This window comes from Euleptes europaea, chromosome 1 (genome assembly GCF_029931775.1).
Source record: "Euleptes europaea isolate rEulEur1 chromosome 1, rEulEur1.hap1, whole genome shotgun sequence".
Taxonomy (NCBI): Eukaryota; Metazoa; Chordata; class Lepidosauria; order Squamata; family Sphaerodactylidae; genus Euleptes; species Euleptes europaea.
Window position 1 is genome coordinate 175,629,293 of NC_079312.1, and position 25,312 is coordinate 175,654,604.

Sequence of the window (25,312 nt, forward strand, 5' to 3'; positions counted from 1 at the left end):
ATGCCGCTAAGAACACTTGAACCTGAACCACTCCCCTGCCCCACCACGGATACAGCCATGCCCCGTTCAACAGTCCTTGGCAGGTGAAGGTGGACTTGGCCCCGTTGCCAAGACGCCCATTCTGGGCAGATGTCAATGATTAATTCGGTGACTAATGATGGGGAAGGAGGAGATGATCGATTCTGGGTGGGGCAGCTGGAGACACCTGCTCCAGAGAGGGGAACATGGTCCGTGCCTCAAACTGCTCCTTCTCCAACGGTCAGTTCCCGTTGTCATCTGAGATCTTTCAAGGTAAGGACAGGGGAACTCTGGGGAAGGGTGTGAAATAATCATAGAATCATAGAGTTGGAAGGGACCAGCAGGGTCATCTAGTCCAACCCCCTGCACAATGCAGGAAATAGAGGTGGTTTGACATTGCCTTCCTCTGCCTAGAGACATTGGAATTCCTTGGTGGTCTCCCATCCAAGTACTAACCAGGACCGACCCAGCTTAGCTTCTTTTTTATATATATATAATTTTTATTGCTTTTTTATAATTAAACAAAAAATAAACAAAAATAAAATCATAATACAATACAAACAAAAAAAATACAAAATCACACAGAGAGCACTATTACATCCAGTACAAATACAATGTATGTTATCCTTCATAAAATATATAGTGCCCAAATCTCCACCACCCACCTTTGTGCCCTCCACCCTTGGACTCCCGGAGCGGTGTTATGACAGTATTTAAAAATCTATTATAATAATCATTTATTAAAAACACATTAATCTATAATTCATTAACTATAGCTGTAAAATCCCATTTTGCCAATTTATCCCAATATGCAGCGGCCTTTAGCCATATTTTTTTAATTCATCCATATCTTTACCATGTAAAGAATCTGTAAGTTTGGCCATCCGCATACACATCCATCGCTTTTCTCTCCAATCTTTAATTGAAGGTTTATTTATTTGCTTCCAGTTCTTAGCAATTGTAATTCTAGCTGCAGCAAAACTATATTGGCATATGACTCTATCACCTTTATCTAAATTCTTTTTAGGAATACCCAATAGACAAAAGGCAGGATCTTTTTTTGATTTTTGAGTTAATCAAATTAGCTTCTGATGAGATCGGGCTAGCCAGGGCCATCCAGGTGAGGGTTCAGTAGGATTGCGACCTTAGCTGCCATGAAATTCAGACCGCCAGTCTCCACAAAGATTACATTTAAGGATTTTTAGGCGAGGGATATTATGGGAAGTCTTCGGCTCCAGCAAGCTTTTGTTGGCACTGATAACAATCTGTTTATCCAGGAGGAGGATATTGGAGAGGGTAAGGAAGGGCGGCCAGAGATCAGGCGAAGGAGGAGACACGGGGCTCAGTTTCAGCCAGGGTCGCCCGGAGTTGTTTTCGTTGCGGAGCGGCATTGATGGTGAAGTAAAAACAGAGTGCCCTTGACCACGTGCAAAGGGCCTTCCCACACGAGCGCCTAGCCCTCAGATTCGGAGGAAGGACTTCCATCCGGATTCGAAAACATGCCATGCAGGAAGAACTAGAGAGCTGTCTGAGGAAAGACCTCGTATCCTAACCCATTACTATCCCCTCCCACAGTAGAAAAGAGCAAGGGTCCAGTAGCACCTTAAAAACTGACAAAATTTCTGGCAGGGTTATGAGTTTTTGTGCCTCACAGCTCACTTCTTCACAAAAGCTCATCACCCTGCCGGAAATTTTGTCAGCTTTTAAGGTGCTACTGGACCCTTGCTCTTCTCTACTGCTGCAAACAAACACAGCTACCCATCGTGATAGTATTTCTTCACACAACGCATAGTTAAATTGTGGAACTCCCTGCCCCAGGATGTGGTGAGGGCTGCCAACTTGGAGGGATTTAAGAGGGGAGTGGACATGTTCACAGAGGAGCATACCTATTATATTGGGTGCGGTGGAACACGGGCAGGATAAATGCTGCTGCAGTTGTCTTGCTTGTGGGCTTCCTAGAGGCACCTGGTTGCCCACCGTGTGAACAGACTGCTGGACTTGATGGGCCTTGGCCTGATCCAGCAGGGCCTTTCTTATGTTCTTGTGAGAGGGGTATTCATGGCTACTAGTCCAAATGGATACTAGTCATGATTCATACCTATTCTCTCCAGGATCAGAGGAGCAGGCCTATTATATTAGGTGCTGTGGAACACAGGCAGAACAATGCTGCCGCAGTCGTCTTGCTTGTGGGCTTCCTAGAGGCACCCGGTTGGCCCCTGTGTGAACAGATGCTGGACTTGAGGGGCCTTGGTCTGATCCAGCATGGCTGTTCTTATGTTCTTAGGAGCAGAGGAGCATGCCTATTATATCAGGTGCTGTGGGACGCAGGCAGGCTAATGCTGCTGCAGTCGTCTTACTTGTGGGCTTCCTAGAGGCACCTGGTCAGCCACTGTGTGAACAGACTGCTGGACATGATGGGCCTTGGTCTGATCCAGCAGGGCTTTCGTGTTCATATGGAGGATGAGGCTGTCCATGGCTACTGGTCCAAATGGCTACTAGTTATGATGCATACCTATTCTCTCCAGGATCAGATGGGCATGCCTATTATATTAGGTGCTGTGGAACACAGGCAGGAGGATGCTGCAGTCATCTTGTTCGTGGGCTTCCTGAAGGCACTTGGTTGGCCACTGTGTGAACAGACTGCTGGACTTGATGGGCCTTGTCTGATCCAGCAGGGTTTTCTTTATGTTCTTATGGAGGTCTGGGCTATCCATGTCTACTAGTTGAAATGGATACTAGTCATGATGCATACCTATTCTCTCCAGAGGAGCTTGCCTGTTATATTAGGTGCCGTGAAACACAGGCAGGATAATGTCTTGCTTGGGGGCCCTCCTAGAGGCACCTGGTTGGCCACTGTATGAACGGACTGCTGGGCTTGATGGGCCTTGGTCTGATCCAGCAGGGCCTTTCTTGTGTTATTCTGTGATCTACCCCCTCCTGCAGTTATCAAAGCTCAGATCTGGATCTTCTTGGTCCCGGTGGTCTTGGGTCTTGTGCAGGTCGGCCTCTTCCTGGAGGAGACGGGCTTCTTCCTGCGCCAGGGGAACAGCTCTCGCCGCACCACCCTCTCGCTCTGGATCCTGGGCGTCTATCCGGTAAGAATAGGTGAAAGAACCATGCCGTCTTATCGCTCAGTCTCAATTAGAGTTGCCAACCTCCAGGTACTGGGGAGAAATAGGCACCACTGTACTGGTATCAACAGATTAGAAAATTAGTACAGGAGCGAGATGCTAATAAACAAAAGTGCAAAAAGTGATTTCATAAGCTACTTAATTACATACATTTACATGGACAAGTGAACACACATAGACATGACCTACAATATAACAAACAAATAAAGTGACTAATGTGCAGTGCATATGAAGGTTTCAAAATTGTCTCTTAAAAGAGTACAGTAAGTATCCTTGAAATGCAATATCATGTAGTCTTGTGGAAGCCAAAGTCTTGATGAGAATACGGCCGTTTCAAATTCTTAATTAATAATTCTTCATCAATCTTTCCTATGTCATTAAATAAGTACAAAATATATATGCATAATTATAAACAGCTAATATCTTACAAAATTTAACAAATAATATATACACTCTGTGCTATATTACAAAGCAGCACATAGCTATATTTACAAGCAATGGTCTTCTTATATTTGTATACATTCATCAATAAATTGTAGGTTACTTCACATGTCCCCATCAGGGTAAGGATCCATAGTGTAGCTGATAATTCAAAGAGAGCCTCTCGTTATTAGTTAGTAAATTCATATGCACTGCACATTAGTCACTTTATTTGTTTGTTATATTGTAGGTCATGTCTATGTATGTTCACTTGTCCATGTAAATGTATGTAATTAAGTAGCTTATGAAATCACTTTTTGCACTTTTGTTTATTAGCATCTCGCTCCTGTACTAATTTTCTAACCTCCAGGTACTAGCTGGAGATCTCCCGCTATTACAACCGATCTCTAGCCGATAGAGATCAGTTCCCCTGGAGAAAATGGCCGCTTTGGCAATTGGACTCTATGGCATTGAAGCCCCTCCCCTCCCCAAACCCCACCCTCCTCAGGCTCTGCCCCAAAGACCTCCCACCGGTTGCAAAGAGGGACCTGTAACCCTAGTCCCAACTTCTAAAGTGGCAATCCTAGGGATGGTTACTAGTAGGGTTGCCAACTCCATGTTGGGATATACTTGGAGATTTTGGGGGGCGGAGCCTGAGGAGGGTATGGTTTCGGGAGGGGAGGTTCTTCAAGGCCATAGAGTCCAAGAAGGTTAGGCGGAAAGAGTGTGGCCAACACAGTGATTTTCATGGCCAAGTAGTAACGGGGTCTCTACGATCCTGGGTCGGTGCTATAACCACTACCACACACTGCCTCTTTTTGTGGCACACGATTGGAACACGTCAAAATGGAAACAAGGTACAGATCTTCAGCATCCTAATTCCCCTTTTCTCCTCTTCGGACAGGTGTTCAGCATCACTTCCCTCATCAGCTTGTTCGTCCCGCGAGCGTCCTTCGTCTGTACCTTTGTAGCCTCCATGTGAGTTTATTCGTTTATTTACTTCATATGCCAGCGGGGTGTAGTGGTTACGTGCGGTGGTTTGGAGCTCTGGAGTCTGATCTGGAGAACCAGGTTTGATTCCCCACTCCTCCACATGAAGCCAGCTGGGTGGCCTTGGGCTGGTCACAGCTCTCTCAGGCCCACCTACCTCACAGGGTGTCTGTTTTGGGGAGGGGAAGGTGACTGCAAGCCAGTTTGAGTCTTCCTTAAGTGGGAGAGAAAAGTTGGCATATAAAAACCAGCTCTTCTTCTTCTTCTTCTTCTCCTCCTTCTCCTCTTCCTTCTTCTTCTCCTTCTTCTCCTTCTTCTTCTCCCTGCTTTTCTCCCCCAATGGGGACCCCCCTCACCTCCCTTTTATAACCACAATAACTCAGTGCGGTGAGGCTGACTGTGCTTGACTGGCCCAAGGTCACCTGGCGATAGGGTTGCCAGCTCCGGGTTGGGAAATACCTGGAGATTTGGGGGGGTGGAGCCTAAGGAGGGCGGGGTTTGGGGAGGGGAAGGACTTCAATGTCATAGTGACCAATTTCCAACCTGGGCATTTTCTCCCGGGGAACTGATCTCTATTGGCTGGAGCTCCGTTGTAATAGCAGGAACAAGAACCAAAAAAAAAAGCCAGGCGACACATTGGGTTGATTTGGCTGTGATGGGCAAACTGGGTAGTGCGAAGATACCACTGGGTCCGATTGCAGTCTAATAACGCCGCAATTCCTGTCGCCGCAGCTACCACTCCATCACCCTCTGGAAATTCCTAGCCTTGATTCGCGATTTCTTCGGCGGTTCGGACCAAATGCTCCTGCGGCTGGTGGGGCAGCGGGTGGCCCCAGACCCCTTTCCGTGTTGCTGCTGCTGCTGCCTTCCTGAGATCGCCGCCAGCCGGTAACCGCTGCCTTTGGGCCATATCTGTCCTTGGCAATTAGCAGGGTTACCAGCTCCCGGTTGGGAAATACCTGGAGGTTTGGGGGGCGGAGCCTGAGGAGGGCGGGGTTTGGGGAGGGGAGGGGCTTCAATGCCGTAGAGTCCAATTGCCCAAGCGGCCATATTCTCCAGGTGAACTGAACTCTATTGGCTGGAGATCAGTCACAATAGCAGGAGGTCTCCAACTAGTACCTGGATGTCGGCAACCATAGCAATTAGGATTGCCAACCTCGGGGAGGGGGGGCGGTCAGCCCTGGTTAGATACTTGGATGGGAGACCACCAAGGAAGTCCAGGGTTGTTATGCAGAGGAAAGCAATGGCAAACCACTTCTATTAGTCTCTTGCTTTGAAAATCCCATAACGGTTAGCCGTAAGTCGATTGCGACTTAACAGCACTTCACACACATACACAGTTCTGCGTTAGGTAATGTAAAGGTGATAGATTTTATGAGTTTCTGGGTCAGGGAGCATTCCTTCTCTCCCTCTCAGCCCATCCAACTTTCCTCCTTCCCTTCCTCAGGTCAAACTTGCGCTATATGACAGTCGCGGTGTACCAACTCTCTCTCATCCGGACCATCCTCTTTTTCGTCACCCTCATCCTTTGGACAGATGAGAAATATGACTACGGCGACGTGAGTTGCTTCTAGCCTTCATTGTCATGGCCAACAGGGATAGATAAGTGCCGGGAACGAAAAACGTGTGGGCTCATCTTGGACATCCCTAAGAAGCATTGAAAAGTCGTGCGCCATTTCCATTGGGGACTCCAATAGGTCGAAAACTGGTGGGTTACCAGTTTCAAAACTGATTCGAATTCAAAACAGATAAAAGGAAGTATTTCTTACACAACACATAGCTAAACTGTGGAACTCCCTGCTCCAGGATGTGGTGATGGCTGCCAACTTGGCAGGGGAGTGGACATGTTCGTGGAGGATAGGGCTATTCATGGCAACTAGTCCAAATGGATACTAGTCATGATGCATCCCTATTCTCTCCCGGATCAGAGGAGCATGCCTATTATATTGGGTGCTGTGGAACACAGGCAGGATGGTGCTGCTGCAGTCGTCTTGCTTGTGGGCTTCCTAGAGGCACCAGGTTGGGCCCTGTGTGAACAGACAGCTGGACTTGATGGGCCTGGGTCTTATCCAGCAGGGCCTTCCTTATGATCTTATGTCCTTACCCCTGGGATATAGGGTTGATGGCAGCTTTACCACTGAGTTGGGTTGAATGGAACTGGGCTGCTCTTTGCCGTCAGCGGGTATGAAGACAGAGACCCTGTCTTGGTACCAGTAGTGTGACTGGGCAGCTCTGGGTTAGGCCAGTGAACTCAAACAATGCAGCTTCAAAAGCTTTCCTGATAGAAAAGTTCAAGAAAGAGATAAAAATACAGGTTACATAGACAATAGGCAACGGCAACAATAAAAATAATAAATCTAATTGGCTACATAATACTTACTAAGTTGTAGGGTTGCCAACCTTCAGGGACTAGCTGGAGATCTCCTGCTATTACAACTGATCTCCAGCCGATCTCCAGCTTTCTCATAGGTAAGACACATGAACACATGAAGCTGCCTTATACTGAATCAGACTCTTGGTCCATCAAAGTCAGTATTGTCTACTCAGACTGGCAGCAGCTCTCCAGGGTCTCAGGCTGAGGTCTTTCCCATCACCTACTAGCTTAGTCCCTTTAACTGGAGATGTCGGGGATTGAACCTGGGACCTTCTGCATGCTGAGCAGATGCTCTCCCACTGAGCCAGCAACTCCTATGCGGGGTCTTGGAGACCATGGGAGTGGTCAAGGCTATTCTGTGCAGCCTGCCTCTCCCCTGACACTCGCTCCCAAAGTAAGTTGCCTTTCAGGGGTGGGCGAGGTGTAGTGGTTAAAGTGTTGGGCTAGGATCTGGGAGATCTGGGCTGAGATCCCTGCTCTGGAATCAGACCTTCCCCGATCAGCAGGAAGCATGCTAAGATATACCGTGCTCCACTCAGGAGAGCGTCAGCCACCCGCGTCTCCTTCATTCATCCTTTCTTCTTCCCCAGGTGGGCTACACCAACCCCAACTCCTACATCAACGCCATCATAGGTATCTCTACCTTCGTCTCCTTCTACGGCTACTTGCTCTTCTACAAGGCTACCAAGCCGGCGCTGGTTGGCTACAGCTTGCGCTCCAAGTTCGTCTGCATCATTTTGGTTCTTGTTTTGTGCGGCCTTCAGAGCGGGATCTTGGAGACCATGGGAGCAGTGGGGGCCATCCCGTGCAGCCCCCCTCTCTCCCCTAACACCCGCTCCCAAAGTAAGTTGCCTTTATGGGTAGGGTTGCCAACCTCCAGGTACTAGCTGGAGATCTCCAATTATTACAACCGATCTCCAGCCAATAGAGATCAGTTCCCCTGGAGAAAATGGCCTCTTTGGCAATTGGACTCTATGGCATTGAAGTCCCTCCCCTCCCCAAACTCCACCCTCCTCAGGCTCCGCCCCCCAAAACCTCCCGCTGGTGGCGAAGAGGGATCTGCCAATCCTATTTATAGGGTGGACGAGGTGTAGTGGTTAAAGTGTTGGGGCTAGGATCTGGGAGATCTGGGGTTGAAAATCCCTGCTCTGGTGACCTTGCGTTCGTCACCCTCGCTCCATCTGACCTACTTCACAGGGTTGTTGTAAGGGTAAAATGGAGGAGTGGAGACTGAGTTCCTTGGCAGATGATTGGAATAAAAATGTAGTAAATCAGTAAATAATCTAGGGATCGCTCTGTGGGGCATGGTGAGTTCAAATTGGATGGCAGGCTGTTCTGTAGACTGTGTGTGTGTGTGTGAAGTGCCGTCAAGTCGCTTCCGACTCATGGCGACCCTATGAATGAAAGTCCTCCAAAATGTCCTATCTTTGACAGCCTTGCTCAGATCTTGCAAATTGAAGGCTGTGGCTTCCTTTATTGAGTCAATCCATCTCTTGTTGGGTCTTCCTCTTTTCCTGCTGCCCTCAACTTTCCCTAGCATGACTGTCTTTTCCAGTGACTCCTGTCGTCTCATGATGTGACTGTCTCTAGACTAGAGTTATCTTTAACAAAACCAAACCTGAGATCTCCAGCCAGCTGAATTCTGCAGCCAGCGCTACATGCTCTCCTATGAAACCGAAACATATTCATAGCCCTGTGCGGAAGGGACACTAGCCAATTGACAGAACTTTGCTTCAGGGGGGTACAGAACAAATAACTCCCCTTTTAATTTTCCAGTGATCTACTATTACTCGTTGGCTGTTGAGATGTTCTTCATTAGCGTATTTGCCCGTTACTCTTTCCGGAGAACCGAGCCACAGCTGGGCACCCGCCCCGACGTCTCCCAGACTGAAACGGCCGCATCCAGCCACTGCAGTTCTGGAGAAAATGCAACCCTGGAGCAAGCCAACGGTGGCTTCCTCTGCGAAGAGGCTTTGTGTACGATAGAGCACTCCCCTTTGGACCGGTTTGATTTCAGCACGGGAGAGCTGGTGGACAAACGGCAAGAGAACTGGAGCCGGGGCCCGCCACCAAAGGGGGCCTCAAGAGGCAAGGCGCATGACCCAAGCTCTTTGCAGCAAAGAGCTGGGATCGAATCACCCACGACTGGAGTCCGAGGCCAGGTTGCCGCAGTGGATGCCGACGACGTCACTGTGGTATAAGCCGCAGGCTTACGACAGGCCTCCTGGTCCGTGGAACCGCGGGGAAAAGGGGGCAGCGGCTTCGAATTCCACGCCGGAGGGAGAAAGATGGCACTGTCCTGAGGAACAGCGGCCTGGGAGATTTCAATCTACTTGTACCCAGCACTGAAATTAGAACTCTCAGAGGTTAAAGCAGATAGCCAAATTTCGTTCAACAGCGATCAAAGTCCGCTTTGCCAGGTTGAGTGTAATTAATAATTCCAAACCATAAAGTGTCACAATTAATGTTTCATTTTAAGACAGGAACTGTTTTTATTTTTGATACATTTAAGTGCCTATTGCTTTTATCTTAAATCTATGTATTGTTGTTTTATTGGCGTATGCCGTATTAACAAAATCTGATCTGAAGCACTGAAATTATGGAGAATAATAAGGGCCAGGATATTGAGGAAAATAGGGAGACAAAAGAGTCGGGGGGGGGGGGCTGGGAAACAAGCCCATAGCATGCATAACTTGTATGAGAGACTAATACAGCCCAGAGTAGAACTTGCAGGTATTCCACCTAAATGTCTTTCTAATTTGAAAGTTACTATACACCCCACACACATGCCTGGTCTTGTATAAAGTTATCCATATATGGTGATACATTTGTATATTACTCGTGTGTGCATTATATGGGATTTTATTTAACCACTGATGAAGGCCTGTAGGCCAAAACACGTACGGTGTGTGGTTTAAGTCTTATCAACCTCATGAGTTGCCACCGTGCCTGGTTTTATAATTTTTAATGCTTTTAACCCTGATATAAGTGCCTTAAAATAAAATATTTATTTTATCAGTTGATGTTCCCCACCCAACCTTGGGTACCCAGCTTTTGGTTATTTTCCAGGTTGGGTTTCTCCCCCCCTTTTCTTGTTTATTATTCAGAAAGCTTTAAACGCTTCAGGAGACTTTGTTAAAATCGACGTTATTTGATATGTTTTTTTGCGGCTGGGGAGGGGTTCCGAAGCCCCTGACGGGGTTAAAATAAAATAAAATCTCATACGCGAACGCTTCCTTGTTAAATAAAAAGCCTTTCGATCAGAAGCCTTTATTAGCATAAAAAATAAAGTGTACAAAAGCAAATACATAGGAACATACTATACAAGGATCTCCATCGTTTTTACAGTAAAATCAATTTAAGTGGATTACTTAATTTTACAGTTCTACGCCAGCCTTATTTCATACACAACCGCTCACGTTCTTGGATTGCAGGCTGTAGAAACCTTGCCGCCAATTCACTTTGTTGTTGGGTCCTGAGTGGTCATAAGGAAAGACGCTTTAATTTTGGCGGGTAACCATTCCCCGTCCACAAATAACGGGCCTATAAATTGAGAACGGCCCCTAGAATAAAATGAACAGTTAAGAAGGACATGAGGAACTGATTCTATTTCGCCCGCCCTGCATGGACAGGCCCCGTCCGTATATGAGACCTTACTGAATCTTCCATGGAGCAGGGCGGAAGGGAAGGCATTGAATCTAGCAAGCGTGTAAGCCCTTCTCAGTTGGGGGTCGGTTAAACAAGTGAGGTAATATGCCAAGGACTGATTGTAAGGCCAGGGCTCCCAATGTATAGGTGAGCATTTACTCAATGCAGTTCTTCTAAGTAAAAAACCTTTCAAACCAGCGGGGGGCAGTGTGCACGCATGGCCAGGCCTTCTTCTAGCTGGTCCCGTGGTCATGTTACGTGGTCAGCTTCTCCAGAGAGTCTGTGAGCTCTGCCCCGCCGGGACGAGCCCCCTCCTCTTGCTGCTGCGGAGGCTCATTGGGGGCAGTCGGCTTCTGAGGTTGGGGCGTCGCCTCCTTGGTGAGCAGGTTGTGTTTCTTCAAGAAGCAGGCTTCTTCGTAAGGGGGGCAGATGGGAGGTTGAGTGGGGGGCACGTAGGTGTATTCCTTCCCAGGCTCCAGCTGGCCAAACGGAAAAGAGAGAGATTGAAGTTCAATAGGAGGAGAAGAGTTGGTTTTTATATGCCGACTTTCTTTACCACTTAAGGGAGAATAAAACCGGCTTGCAGTCACTTTCCCTTCCCCTCCCCACAACAGACACCTTGGGAGGTAGGTGGGGCTGACAGAGCTGTGCCCGGCCCAAGGTCACCCAGCTGGCTTCATGTGGAGGAGTGCCGCTAGACCGCTTGCTGCTGCTCAGCAGCACCACCAGAACAGATGGCCAGAGGTTGGTACTGCAAGCTATCAATTCAGCAAGAGCCAGATGACGAAAGGGAAGCCACGAAGCGCTTGTCTTCTTTCTTCAGCCTCAGCAACTTGTTATTTTGGCACAGGCAGCTCAAGGCTGCCCTCCACACCGTAGCACACGCAGCCTTACCTGTAGGGGGTACGTCCGGTCTGAATCGTAAGCGCTCAGATCCCCACAAGCCAGGAAGGGGACGATGACTCGATTGGGGCCCTCCAGCTGGTTAAAATCCACATCTGCATGGAAGGAAATAATGGTTAAGTGGCAGAATCCTCTCCCCTTCCGGCCTGTATGTAAAATCCAACTTGCCACAACTCTCAGCGCACTACCGTTATCCCTGCCATTCAGGTATCCTAATAAATTATCTCCAAACTTGTAGTCGTCTTCCTCCTCGTTCAGGCATTATGTTTTTCATAGGATACAATCATCGAGTTGGAAGGGACCACCAGGGTCATCTAGTCCAACCCCCTGCACAATGTAGGAAATTCACAACTACCTCCCCCCACACACACCCCAATGACCCCCACTCCATGCCCAGGAGATGGTCAAGATGCTCTCCCTCTCATCATCTGCCTAAGGTCATAGAATCAGCACTGCTGACAGGTGGCCATCTAGCCTCTGCTTAAAAACCTCCAGGGAAGGAGAGCTCATCACCTCCCGAGGAAGCCTGTTCCACTGAGGAACCGCTCTGACTGTTAGAAAATTCTTCCTAATGTCTAGACGGAAATTCTTTAATTCCATGTGACTAGTGTTATCCATTCGTTCATTTCTAAACATATTTACTGGACGTTACTTACTTAACTTCATTTATACCCCATCTTTCTCCCAGTGGGGACCCAAAACGGCTTACATTGTTCCCCTCTACTCCATTGCATCCTCACAACAACCTTGCGAGGTAGGTTAGACCAAGTGAACGTGACCAGCCCTAGAGCACCCAGCAACCTTCCATGGCACAGTGGGGATGTGAACTGGGGTATCCCTGATCCTAGTGTGACATTCTAGCAACTACACCACACTGATTCTCAGCCCTTGGAGTTTATTTACAAGGAATTGTTGAGCAGTGGAATTACATGAATCCTCTGCTGATGTTTAGGCACGGTGCAACATAACAATATAAAAGAAGACGGTTAAGGGGAGACGTGATAGAGGTCTATAAAATTATGCATGGTATGGAGAGAGTGGACAGGGAGGAGCTTTGCTCCCTCTTTCATAATACCAGGACGCGGGGTCATATGCTGAAGCTGGAGGGTGAGAGATTCAAAACAGATAAAAGGAAGGATTTCTTCACACGACGCAGAGTTAAACTGTGGAACTCCCTGACCCAGGATGTGGTGATGGCTGCTACCTTGTAAGGCTTGAAGAGGGGAGTGGACATGTTCATGGAGGAGAGGGTTATCCATGGCTACTAGTCAAAATGAATACTAAGGCTGAAGATTCTCAAGGGTTTAGGGGCCCTGATTCAGTTCAGGACTGTAGGGTACAGGGAAAGGGAACTTAAGTCCCCCCCCACCAGTTTCCCCCAACTTGAAATAGCCCCAGAAGGCCATTATTTTCCCAGCTGAGGAAGCTGCCCAGTAGCCATATCGGTACAAGCAAGTCTCCCTGGGAGAGAAGGAGAAGAAGGAGAGTTGTTTTTTATATGCTGACTTTCTCTACCACTTAAGGGAGACTCAAACCGGCTTACAATCATCTTCCCTTCCCACAACAGACACCCTGTGAGGTAGGTGGGGCTGAGAGAGCTGAGACTAGCCCAAGGTCACCCAGCTGGCTTCATGTGTAGGAGTGGGGAAACAAATCCAGTTCACCAGATTATCCTCCGCTGCTCATGTGGAGGAGTGGGGAATCAAACCCAGTTCTTCAGAGCTCCAAACCACCGCTCTTAACCACCACACCACGTTGGTTTTTACCCATTTTCTCTACCTTTAAGGCGTCTCAAACAGGCTTACAATCGCCTTCCCTTCCTCTCCCCTCAAGACACTTGAGAGGTAGGTGGGGCTGAGAGAATTCAGAGATAACTGTGACTGGCCTAAAGTCACCCAGCAGGCTTTACATGTAGGAGTGGGGAAACCAACCTGGTTCACCAGATTAGAGTCCGCCACTCATGTGGAGGAGTGGGGAATCGAACCCAGTTCTACAGATTAGAGTCTGCTGCTCTTAACCACCGCACCACACTGGCATTGTACAGCACAATCTCGGAAGTTCAGCAGGTCGGTACTTGAATGAGAGACCACCAAGGACGGCTCTGCAGAGGAAGGCGATGGCAAACCACCTCTGCTTCTCACTTGTCTTGAAAGCCCCTTGCTGGGGTCGCCATAAATTGGTTGTAATTCCTACACTCCCACTCCTACACATGCAGCCAGCTGGGTGACCTTGGGCCAGTCACAGTTCTCTTAGAGCTCTCTCAGCCCCACCTACCTCCCAGGGTGTCTGTTGTGGGGAGGGGAAGGGAAGGCGATTGTAAGCTGGTTTGAGTCTCCCTTAAGTGGGAAAGTCGGCATATAAAAACCAACTCTTCTTCTAACTTGATGGCACTTATGTACGTAAGTTTTCCTCATGGTGAGAAACACAAGCTCCTGGGAAAATTTGGGGTGTGTGTTTGTGTGTGTCTGTTAAGTGCCACCAAGTTGCTTTTGCCTCATGGCAACCTTTTGTCTGTGTATACTGGATTGTTTTTTCCCCCTATTTCAGTTGCCTTGAGCAGGACTCTCTGGAGAGGTGGCATATGGATTTTCCCCGTAAAATAAAACGAATAAAGCAACGCAGCTCGAGGTACCTGGACCCCCTACACAGCACATGCTAGGATGGCCCTGCCTCATCCTTGAATTCCGGCACGCTTGGCCAAAAAGGTCGGCTGACACAGAGACGGCGGTTGGCAATTTTTAGCCAAGGAACTCCGAGCGCCGGCGGCCAACACCGGTTCCCAAGGCTCTTTGGAGGAAACAAAGCCAAATTCCAACCGGTGTAAGCCTGCCGTGCCCGTGAGACTTCGCACGGTCCGTCGGCTCTGCCAGCAGGAAGTTCACGACCGTTTCATGAAACAACTGTCTATGAGGAAGTGGCGTGTGCACCTGGGGAACGTTCTCTCTCGGGGACAGCTGCAGACAGTCAGGTTATTGTCCAATTGCTAAACATCTTTTTTTTTTAATGAGCAAGAGAACAGGCAGCTGGTTGTTCCTCCAGGACAAGGCTGCTCAGCCGCTGTCGCACCTGTGTGGTGTCCCAAAGACACCACATCCTGAACATGAAAGAGACCCGCCTTGCTAGACAGGGTTTGAAGCCAGGGAGGTTTCCTGGAGGTGTGGGGCACGGGGAACTGCTCGAAGGCAATCTGGCAGCCAGCTAAGGATCCGGAGAGGGGCAGACAACGGATCCTTTAACGCCTGCCAAAGTTGGCTGTGACCGGACGGGATATCTTTTCTATATTCAGTTTGGGGTCATGGATTTTACGCCCTCAAAGGAACCAGGGGTTGCGCAATTCATAACTCGGAACTTAGGGTCCCCTTCTGCAGAAGACCTCCAGAAGACCTCTTGCTCCAGAAGCCCTGCAAGTAGTCCGGAAGCAACAACCTGTATCCCTGACTTCCAGGTTACTTCTCTAACATTATGCTCCTAAGCAGAGTTACCCCCATCAAAGCCTGTTGACGTCAACGGACTTAGTTTAGAACTGCACTGGGAGTACATTTATGGCTGGAAATAATTTGGAACCATGACGACTGGTATCTCATTTTCTCCACCTTTTCGTTCTGGCTGATCTAGGATGCTTCCTGTCTGTTCCTGGGGACAGGTAGCCTGCCAGGCTACCCAAGGACAGGACCTGCTTAACCCTTTGCTCCTTTTGCAGCTTGCTGAGTTCACGTTTATTGGGCTCCAAAACAAAGAGAACCAACAGAGACAAACAAACAGCACCAACTCCCCCATGTAACTCCCCTGCCAGTTTTCTTCCTCCTGCCCTGATTCCTCCTTCTGCCTGTCCTGACCTTTCCCCACTGGCCCCAAATTCTCCACTTTCCCCTTGAACATCCCTGCCTGGCATCCCAGAGCACACCAACACATGAAGTTGCCTTATACTGAATCAGACCCGTTCGTCCATCAAGATCAGTATTGTCTACTCAGATTGGCAGCGGCTCTCCAGGGCTTCAGGCAGGGGTCTTTCACATCACCTACCTGCCTGGTCCTTTTAACTGGAGGTGCCGGGAATTGAACCTGGGAACCTCTGCATGCAAGGCACATGGCTCTACCGAGCAATCCCCCCCATCAATATAACTCTCACACATAGCTGCCTTGTACTGAATCAGACCCTTGGTCCATCAAGGTCAGTACTATCTACTCAGACTGATAGTGGCTCTCCAGGGTCTCAGGCAGAGGTCTTTCACTTCACCTACTTGCCTAGTCCCTTTAACTGATGCCGGGGATTGAACCTGGGACCTTCTGCATGCAAAGCAGACGCTCTACCACTGAGTCACAGCCCCTCCTCAACATCCTCGGAAGCATCCTCCCCCCACCCCACCAGACTCCTTACCGTAACAATGATCCAGCAGGGGATTGGACATGTTCGGTACATAGCCTTCAGGGGGGCTATAGTTTCGGCAGACGACAAAGGCTTCTGGGAGGACAGAAAGGGGGAGTTAAAGGGCGTTTGAGTTCAGGGCTGTGGAGTCCCGCACTAATGCAGACGTCCTTACTCCTACGCTGCCTTCCCAAGTCAATTAGCATATTGGGTCTCACGAAGCATATTGTGAGCAACTCTTCCCCTCCATCTGCACTGAAAAATGCTACATTCTGCATCCAACCCCGAAGTATATGCAAAAGCCATTCCCAAAGTTCTGTCACACACTTGTGTGACAGAGACACAGGATGGGGCCGTGCAGAATGGGCCACACTGTTCTCAAGAACTAGAGCTGGTTTTTATATGCTGACTTTCTCTACCACTTAAGGAAGAATCCAACAGGCTCACAATCACCTTCCCCTCCCCACAACAGACACCCTGTAAGGTAGACTGGGCTGAGAGAGCTGTGACTAGCCCAAGGTCACCCAGCTGGCTTTGTGTGTAGGAGTGGGGAAACCAACCCAGTTCACCAGATAAGCCTCCGCCGCTCATGTGGAGGAGTGGGGAATCAAACCCGGTTTTCCAGATCAGAGTCCACCGCCCAAACCACCGCTCTTAAACACGACACCACGCTGGCTCTCCGATCGGCCCCGAGCAAATTCAACCTGAAGTTCTTCATCCCCCCCCCCAAAAAAAACCAAACATCTACTGAGAAAGTATAGACACCCATTTTCAAGCACAGTTATGGCCATGCGCTTGCACAGGTTGGTTTCACTCATGAAAAGGTGAATCGGGTCACTGGACAGTTGCTCTTTTTGCATTCAGGTTCTTATAGGAGGTGGGGAGGAGACGAGCGATCAAGTGGAGCCCAAAAGCCCCCTTCTCTGAGAACTGGAGAAGCATGTCATAGAATCGTAGAGTTGGAAGGGCCATAGAGGCCATCTAGTCCAACCCCCTGCTCAATGCAAGATCACCCTAGAGCATCCCTGACAAGTGTTTGTCCAGCCTCTGCTTAAGGACTGCCAATGAGGGGGAGCTCACCACCTCCCTAGGTAGCCGATTCCACTGTTGAACAGCTCTTACTGTAAAATCCCCCCCCCCCTAATATTCAGCTGGTATCTTTCCTCCTGCAATTTAAATCCATTATTGAGAGTCCTGTCCTCTGCTGCCAACAGGAACAGCTCCTTGCCCTCCTCTAAGTGACAGCCCTTCAAATACTTAAGAGAGCAATTGTGTCCCCCCTCAACCTCCTCTTCTCCAGACGGAACATTCCCACCTCCCTCAGCCTTTCCTCGTATGGCTTGTTCTCCAGGCCCCTGATCATCCTTGTTGCTCTCCTCTGCACCCGCTCAGTTCTGTCCACGTTCTTTTTGAAGGGAGGCCTCCAGACCTGCACACAGTACCCCAGGTGCGGCCTGACCAATGCGGTGTACAGCGGGACTAAGACATCTTGCAATTCGGATGTTATGCTTCTGTTGATGCACCCCAAGATCGCATTAGCTTTAATTCATCACTGTGTCACACTGGCTGCTAATATTTAACTTAAAGTCATAATTTAAGTTACGGTGTGTGCTTTTCAACACACCCTGCCACAAACAGCGGGCTAAAACAAAAAAGGGGGTTGTGAATCCACAAGGTAAAATTGCAGGGGGTTCCGCTCCAGCTGTTGGATTCTGTCCAGTTCCGTGCAAAATTCTGCATCGGGGGGAGGGGGCCAGCGACCGGGCCTGGGAGGAGTGGTCTGCTCACTCACCGATGCTCGAGTTGCGGCTGCTTCGGGGTTTGGCGCACGTCACGTCGGGGAAGAAAATGCGCAGCTGGGAATAGAGGAGGGTGACGTCCTTCCCTCGGAAGATCTAAAAGGAGAAACCAAACGCAGATTGTCAGGCCATGGTGGGCTTTATGCTGCTGGCTTCGTGCGTGCCCTGTCAAGGCTTAGAGGGTGACAAGGAGGTCCTGATTGTTCCTGCCCATGGCCAAAGTGTTGTATCACTGTTTGACGATTCACACATCAACGGGACATTGTAAAAACACTATAAGAACTTTTGAGTGTGTTTGCCAATTTTAAATGGTGAAAATAACATATTTTGCTACAATTGACAAAGGGCCACACAACATATAAGGTGGTTACTTTTCCACATATCTTTTATATATTTTTGGACGTGTTTGTGAAAATATGTATGAATACATATATGACCACTGAGGAAGGCCGAACGGGCCGAAACGCATCTGGTTTTATATTGGTCATTTGCATTTATTACAGATCAACACCACTGTTGGATATTTAATACTTTTAATTTGAAGCCTATATGTTTTGGGCCTAGTGTTTTTAATGCGGGTACACTCTATAATTTGAGCCCCGTGGCACAGAGTGGTAAGCTGCAGTACTGCAGTCCAAGCTCTGCTCACGACCTGAGTTTGATCCCGATGGAAGCCGGTTTCAGGTTGTCGGCTCAAGGTTGACTCAGCCTTCCAACCTTCCAGGGTCGGTAAAATGGGTACCCAGCTTGCTGGGGATAAAGGGAAGGTGACTGGGGAAGGCACTGGCAAACCACCCCGCAAACAAAGTCTGCCTAGGAAACATTGGGATGTGACGTCACCCCATTGGTCAGGAATGACCCGGTGCTTGCACAGGGAATCTTTACCTTTACACTCTATAATCAATTACAATAACAATTTGTATAATATTAGCTCAACTTTTAATTCTTTGCAAAGCTGAACATATCCAGGGGGTTTGTGACCCCCTACCCTTAGTTGGGTACCCGTTCCTACCCGTTCCACTTCCTGCAGTGGGTACAGAGTGACCGTTGAGATGTGATCCCGAGGTTAGAAAGCCAGAGCAGAGGGAGGTTTTGGCTGAGGCATCAGGCTTACAACCACCTTGATCTGGCTATAGCTAAGGGAGTGGTGCTGTCCCTGCGACCTCCCACCTGGTTACCTGCAGGGCTCACCTTGGCTACAAAAGTGCCTCCTTTCTTTAGCACATGGGTGGTGATATTCAAGGCCTGCAAGGAAGGAAAAAAACATCAAGCCTGGGGATCACAGGAGAGACAACTGATTTGGCCCGGGGCTGCAAGCGGCAAACTTTTTTCTGCAGTAGGGCAGGAGCCGAAACCTCCTCCATGGGTGTTTGGGGGACAGCTTCATTGGTGTTTGGGGGAGCACGGCTCAAAGGTCGAGCATCTGCTTGGCATGCAGGAAGTCCCAGGTTCAGTCCCCGGCATCTCCAGTTAATGCAGTGTCATAAAATATCATAGAATATAAGGCAATGCAATGCAATAATGCAGTATATAAGCAATACATTCAAGGCAATGCAATGTAAGCAATACAGAATATAGGCAATGCAATATGTAAGCAATACTGAATACAGGCAATATTACACAGACTAAGTCACAAAACTTTTACAAAGTACAGAGATCATAAAACATCCATAGAACGGAGATTCTATACACACTAACCTACCGTCCGTAAGGTCTCTTACCGTAAGACCTCCACCGATTCTCAATTTTCAACCCTTTAAATACCCTTTCTATGGGAATTTTAATCTGTAAGTAATCTTTTCATGACGTCACGTCAAGGAGCTAAAAACTATCTCAGCCTTCAAGTTTATTGTCAAGGTTGTCTAATATAGATAAGTGATTATATCTTCAATATCAAATTATAATAAGATGAGAAAATGACATGAGAAAGGTAAGAAGCAAGGCTATGTAACTTAATATAATGCAAGTCCATTACCCCCACTTCAGGCAGCTTTCCAGGATTTAAAAGTGTAGACAAATAACGCCTTTATCTTGTTGCTGCTTAGTGAAGGTCATGTTGGCTCTACGCCTAGCTTCAGTCTAGCGTCTAGCCATAAGCGAAACCAAAACTTTTAATCACTATGCTTGCCAGTTTCCAGGCAAGAAATCCACTTTAATTAAAATTCATTGCAACTATTGTATATATTTGTATATATTTTTAAGCTATATGTGCCTACATTACTACAGGTCCACTACAGAGATTAGGCAGGTAGGTGATGGAAAAGACCACTGTCTGAGACCCTGGAGAGCAGCTGCCGGTCTGAGTAGACAACACTGACTTTGACGGGCCAAGGGTCTGGCGCAGTATAAGGCAGCTTCATGTGTTCGTATGATACTCACAGCGAGAAGCAGCTGGGCCTGAATGTACTCATCTATGTCATGGAGTCCAGTCACTGTAAAGGAAAAGATGGTTGACAGCAGTGTCCCTTGCTTCCCGCAATGGCAGCGTTGGCCAGCAGGGGACCCTAATCCCAGCATGGGACTGGCAGCAACATCTTGACCTACCGTCAGGGGCTCCGTCACAGACCACCAGGTCAGCAGGCTGCCCTTCGAAATGGCAGATGATCTCCTGAGCTGTAGAGACCTAGGCAAAGAGGCACAACGTGAGGTCGGCTGACTTGAGGGGCTGCGGCTCATTGGTAGATCCTCTGCTTGGCATGCAGAAGGGCCCAGGTTCAATCCCCGGCATCTCCAGTTGAAGGGACTAGGCAAGCAGGTGATGTGAAAAACCTCTGCCTGAGCCCCCGGAGAGCTGCTGCCAGTTTGAGTGGGGGGAGGGGGCTGTGGCTCAGTGGTAGAGCCTCTGCTTGGCATGCAGAAGGTCCCAGGTTCAATCCCCGGCATCTCCAGTTAAAAGGAATAGGCAGGCAGATGATGAACACATGAAGCTGCCTTATACTGAATCAGACCCTCGGTCCATCAAAGTCAGTGTTGTCCACTCAGACCGGCAGCGGCTCTCCAGGGTCTTAGGCAAGGGTCTTTCACATCACCTACTTGTCTCGAATCTTTAACTGGAGATGCCGGGGACTAAACCTGGGACCTTCTGCATGCCAAGCAGATGCTCTACCTCTGAGCCACAGGCCTGCCTGAGAAAGACCTCTGCCTGAGACCCTGGAGAGCTGCTGCCGGTCTGAGTAGACAATACTGACTTTGATGGACCCAGGTTTGATTCAGTAGAAGGCAGCTTCATGTGTTCATGTGTTCTCTGGAGCCAGGGGGTGGTACAGCATGGACCCCCAACCCTGTTGAATCACTGCGCACGTTTGGAATAACGAAAGCAGGGAACAGGCATTTGACTTGCAACCCAAAAAGCTACAACGGGGCAGTGGGACCAACCCCATAACTCTGGGGAGGTGCCACAAAATGTTAGGGGGCTCCAAGCTCAAAGATCCACAGGTGATGCTGTCAGTGCATTGAAGTACCTCCTGCTTCAATGAGAAGGAGGAAAGACTCTGCTTTGCTTTGGCGGGGGAGGGAGCCCGGAAATACGTTGGTGGACACAGTTTTGCCCCCGGGCGCTATGGTGGGGATCGCTGTAACACATTATCAGACTAGAAGCAAAGAAACCTGGGTTCAGCTATCCCCCTCCACTCCCCGCATTCATCCTTGCAGTTCACTGGGCGACCTTGTGCCAGGCACTCCCTCTCACCTTAATCAGCCGCACAGGGTTTTTGTGAGGACAGAATGGGGGAAGTGATAACAATTTACACCACCCTAAACTCCCTGGCAGAATGGAGGAAGAAAAATAATAATAAGAGAGCCAGCGTGGTGTCGTGGTTAAGACCGGTGGTTTGAAGCAATGGAGTCTGATCTGGAGAAACAGGTTTGATTCCCCACTCCTCCACATGAGCGGTGGGGGCTAATCTGGTGAACTGGGTTTCCCCGCTCCTACACACGAAGCCAGCTGGGTGACCTTGGGCTAGTCACAGCTCTCTTACAGCTCTCCCAGCCCCACCTATCTCACAGGGTGTCTGTTGTGGGGAAGGGAAGGTGATTGTAAGCCGGTTTGATTCCCCCTTAAGTGGTAGATAAAGTTGGCATATAAAAACCAACTCTTCTTCTTTTTATAACCCACTTTTCTCTACCTTTAAGGAGTGTCAACTCAGCTTACATTTGCATTCCCTCCCCACAACAGACACCTTTTGTGAGAGAGGTGGGGCTGAGAGAGTTCGGAGAGAACTGTGACTAGCCCAAGATCACCCAGCAGGCTTCATGCAAAGGAGTGAGGAATCGAACCTGGTTCTCAAGATTAGAGTCTGCCGCTCATGCAGAGGAGTGAGGAATTGAACCCGGTTCTCCAGATTAGAATCTGCTGCTCATGTGGAGGAGTGGGGACTCATACCCGGTTCTCCAGATTAGAGTCCGCTGCTCTTAACCATCACACCACGCTGGATGGACGAGTCTGGTTTGGGGACCACGTACCTTGGTGATGTCGCCTTGGATCTGGATGACCCCTGGCAGAGGGGCCATGGCCTGCAAATCGACTGCTACTATTTTGACCTCCGAGTTCTTGATGCCTTCTCCCCTGGGGAAGAAAGCACACAGGGAATAGGTTGGATGGAACCCGCTCTCTCTGCCCCCGAAGGATTTCTAAGCCACCCTGTATTCTCTTGAGCCCCGTGATCGCCTTACTTGAGTTTCCGGCTCAAAACCTGACTCCAGCTTCCAGGAGCGGCGCACAGATCCACGGCTCGGGAGACGCCTGGTCCAAACAAGAGAAGAAGAAAGATTCCATTCCAAGGACACTGAAGCGAGAGCTCCTGGGTCCCCTTGACAGCCAGCATGGTATAGTGGATAAAGAGTCGGTCTAGGAACCTGGGCAACCCGGGTTCGAATCCCCACTTCTAACATGGATGATTGCTGAGTGACCTTGGATCCATCACAAACTCTTAGCCTGGCCTACCTCACAGGGTTGTTGTGGTGAGGAAATGGAGGAGGGGAGAACGGTGTTCCGAAAACCGCTCTGAGTCTTAATTTGAGAGAAGAGCAGAATATAAATATGTTGGGGTGAGTAAAGTGCCGTCAAGTCGCAGCCAACTTATGGTGACCCCTTATGTGGTTTTCAAGGCAAAAGACTAACAGAGATGGTTTGTCATTACCTGCCTCTCCATAGTGACCCTAGTATTCACTGATGTTCTCCCGTCCAAATATTAACCAGGGCTGACCCTGCTTAGCTTCTGAGATCTGACGAGATCAGGCTACACCATGCAGCCTTCCCTCCTGGGATATTAATATATAAATGCAAAAAAAAATGTTTGCTGATGAACGATAAAAAGGACCAGTTTATCAAAAACGATAAAGGTTCACCTTCACTGAAAGCCATGCAGAAATCTTGCCAGCGTAGTGTAGTGGTTAAGAGCAGTGGTTTGGAGTGGTGGACTGATCTGGAGAACTGGGTTGGATTCCCCACTCCTCCACATGAGCGGCGGATGCTAATCTGGTGAACTGGGTTGGTTTCCCCACTCCTACAAAGGAAGCCAGCTGGGTGACCTTGGGCTAGTCACAGCTCTCTTCGAGCTCTCTAAGCCCTGCCTACCCCTACAGGGTGTCTGCTGTGGGGAGGGGAAGGGAAGGTGATTGTAAGCAGTTTTGATTCTTCCTTAAGTGGTAGAGAAAGTCGGCATATAAAAACCAACTCTTCTTCTTCTTAACACCGGTGGACTTTTTTCTTTGTGAAATAAAAAATCCCCTTGCAAACCAGCGCTTAAGCACATTATTTAGTGTGCGTGGAAAGTGTTTGTATCTGATCTATAAGACTACCAGAAGCCACGGTATCTTCCCTACCTTGAAACAGGTGATACTCCTCATCCAGTTGCAGAAGTTTGAATGCACTGCGTGCTCGCCACCCTTCTTCTTTGGCCAGGCGGTAGTAGATGTCACGCTTGTCTTTGGAGGAACGCCCCATCCTTGCTTAACAAAGCAGGTGCTATGGGAAGGGAGGAAGATGTAGAACTATTACCAGATTTCCCACCACATCTGAATCTAAAGAGCAACGTTGGCTTGTTACAACCCACAAAAGTCAGAGGCAAAGCAGACCAGTCATAGAGGAAAACTCTGCAGAGGCTATTTCAAAGAGGGGGCATCGCCACCGAAAAAGTTCCAAACACTCATCAATATTCCTATGCTGGCGGACGGACCCAAAAAAAGAATCCCTCCAGCAGATTTTTTAAAAAATACTGTGTACTAAAAAGAAGAGATGGTTCTTATGTGCCAACTTTCTCTACCGCTTAAGGATCAAAACGGCTTACAATTGCCTTCCCCTCCCCACAACAGACACCCTGTGAGGTAGGTGAGGCTGAGAGAGCTCTAAGAGAGTTGTGACTACCCCAAGGTTACCCAGCTGGCTTCGTGTGGAGGAGTGGGGAAACAAATCCGGTTCACCAGATTAGCATCCATCGATCATGTGGAGGAGTGGGGAATCAAACCCGGTTCTCCAGGTCAGAGTCCACCGCTCCAAACCACCGCTCTTAACCACTACACCCTTGCTGATAGTCTTCTATAATGCACATTGGGCTCAAACCATTTTAGCCTTTATTGGCAATAGCCAGCATCTTGAATTTATCTTGAGAATTACATCCTATGCACGCCTCTTTTTCGTTCTTAGTATTGCAAACTACTTTTGGGAGTCGAGGCCCACCGGAAATTAAGATCCGGCTGGCTGTTTTACCCGTTCAGCACACCTCTTTTTGCATACTCCATCTTTGGCTCCCACTCCTTCCCAAACAGGAGATGAAGAAGTAAACATGCTTGTGGACTATACCACTTCAGATGGGGAGCTCATACACTTGAATTTTCCTCCATATGTCCAGGAGACCCAAATTAAGGCAGCAGGATCAAGATAGCAGCCTTCCTCCTGGCACGCCATATTGTAAAAGACAAGGGGATATCTGAGATCCCCCCTCCCAAATCTGATGCAGTGAATTCCAGGAACAGATTTGTCATTGCAGCCACTGTCTGTGAGAATTAAGCTTGAGAGAAACCACTGGTCAGTGCATTAAGTGATGCTGTATTTTACCTGATGTTGCTCTGTACAGAGGCCCTTGCAACAGCTGCGAATCAGGCAGAAAATCAACAGGTGAAGCTTGCCCCCATATGCAATCATGGAACAAGGCATGCAATAGAGTTCCTGCCTGTCATGGAATGAAAAACTACTCTCTATAAAAGGAATCACGCAGTATTAACAATTATTAACAACAAAAAGAGCCATTTAAAGCAGCTACGGAACCCTTTAGGGACCTGCGATCACATCCCAAAGCATCAAGCCACGGCGCATGCGCGATTTCACCAGCCGAGCCGGGGCGCATGCGCACTACCATCCGCTTCCTCCCGGACGGTATTGAGCGACATAGGTCGCAATATAATCAGTTCAACGAGGCTCTCCAGAACGCATGCGCAAAAACGTTTTGGAACGACGGCGTGAACCGGAAGTCTGTTTTTTCTTTCCCTTACTACGCTTGCGCCGAATCAGGGCGCTGTAGTGTTTTCTGCTTCGCCCGGCTAATACGCAGCTTCTTTCGCCGTGCCCCCTGGGAGTTGTAGTCATTTTGATTTCGTCGGCGTTCGAAAGCCAACGCGGGTAGCGGGGCTTCAGCACTGCATTTCCCAGGATGCTACTGGACGGCGT

At 48.8% G+C, this 25,312-nt stretch overlaps 2 protein-coding genes across 2 annotated transcripts; one reads left to right on the forward strand and one right to left on the reverse strand.

Annotated features, from left to right (window-relative positions):
• Positions 1-224: 224 nt before the first annotated feature.
• Positions 225-9,134, forward strand: LOC130478028 (organic solute transporter subunit alpha-like). The gene is made up of 7 exons (XM_056850144.1): positions 225-291; positions 2,962-3,113; positions 4,474-4,547; positions 5,292-5,447; positions 6,007-6,118; positions 7,524-7,776; positions 8,710-9,134. The coding sequence occupies exons 1-7, from the start codon at positions 225-227 to the stop codon at positions 9,132-9,134; spliced, it is 1,239 nt and encodes a 412-aa protein (XP_056706122.1).
• A 1,701-nt stretch (positions 9,135-10,835) lies between these two features.
• FTSJ1 (FtsJ RNA 2'-O-methyltransferase 1) lies at positions 10,836-23,652 on the reverse strand. Its single transcript, XM_056863823.1, has 10 exons — positions 23,473-23,652; positions 22,321-22,390; positions 22,111-22,213; positions 20,194-20,272; positions 20,029-20,081; positions 18,841-18,894; positions 17,643-17,745; positions 15,863-15,946; positions 11,476-11,579; positions 10,836-11,060 (listed from the first exon to the last, which is right to left on the reverse strand). Exons 1-10 carry the CDS (start codon positions 23,591-23,593, stop codon positions 10,836-10,838), a joined length of 996 nt encoding a protein of 331 aa, XP_056719801.1. The 5' UTR covers positions 23,594-23,652.
• Positions 23,653-25,312: the final 1,660 nt, after the last annotated feature.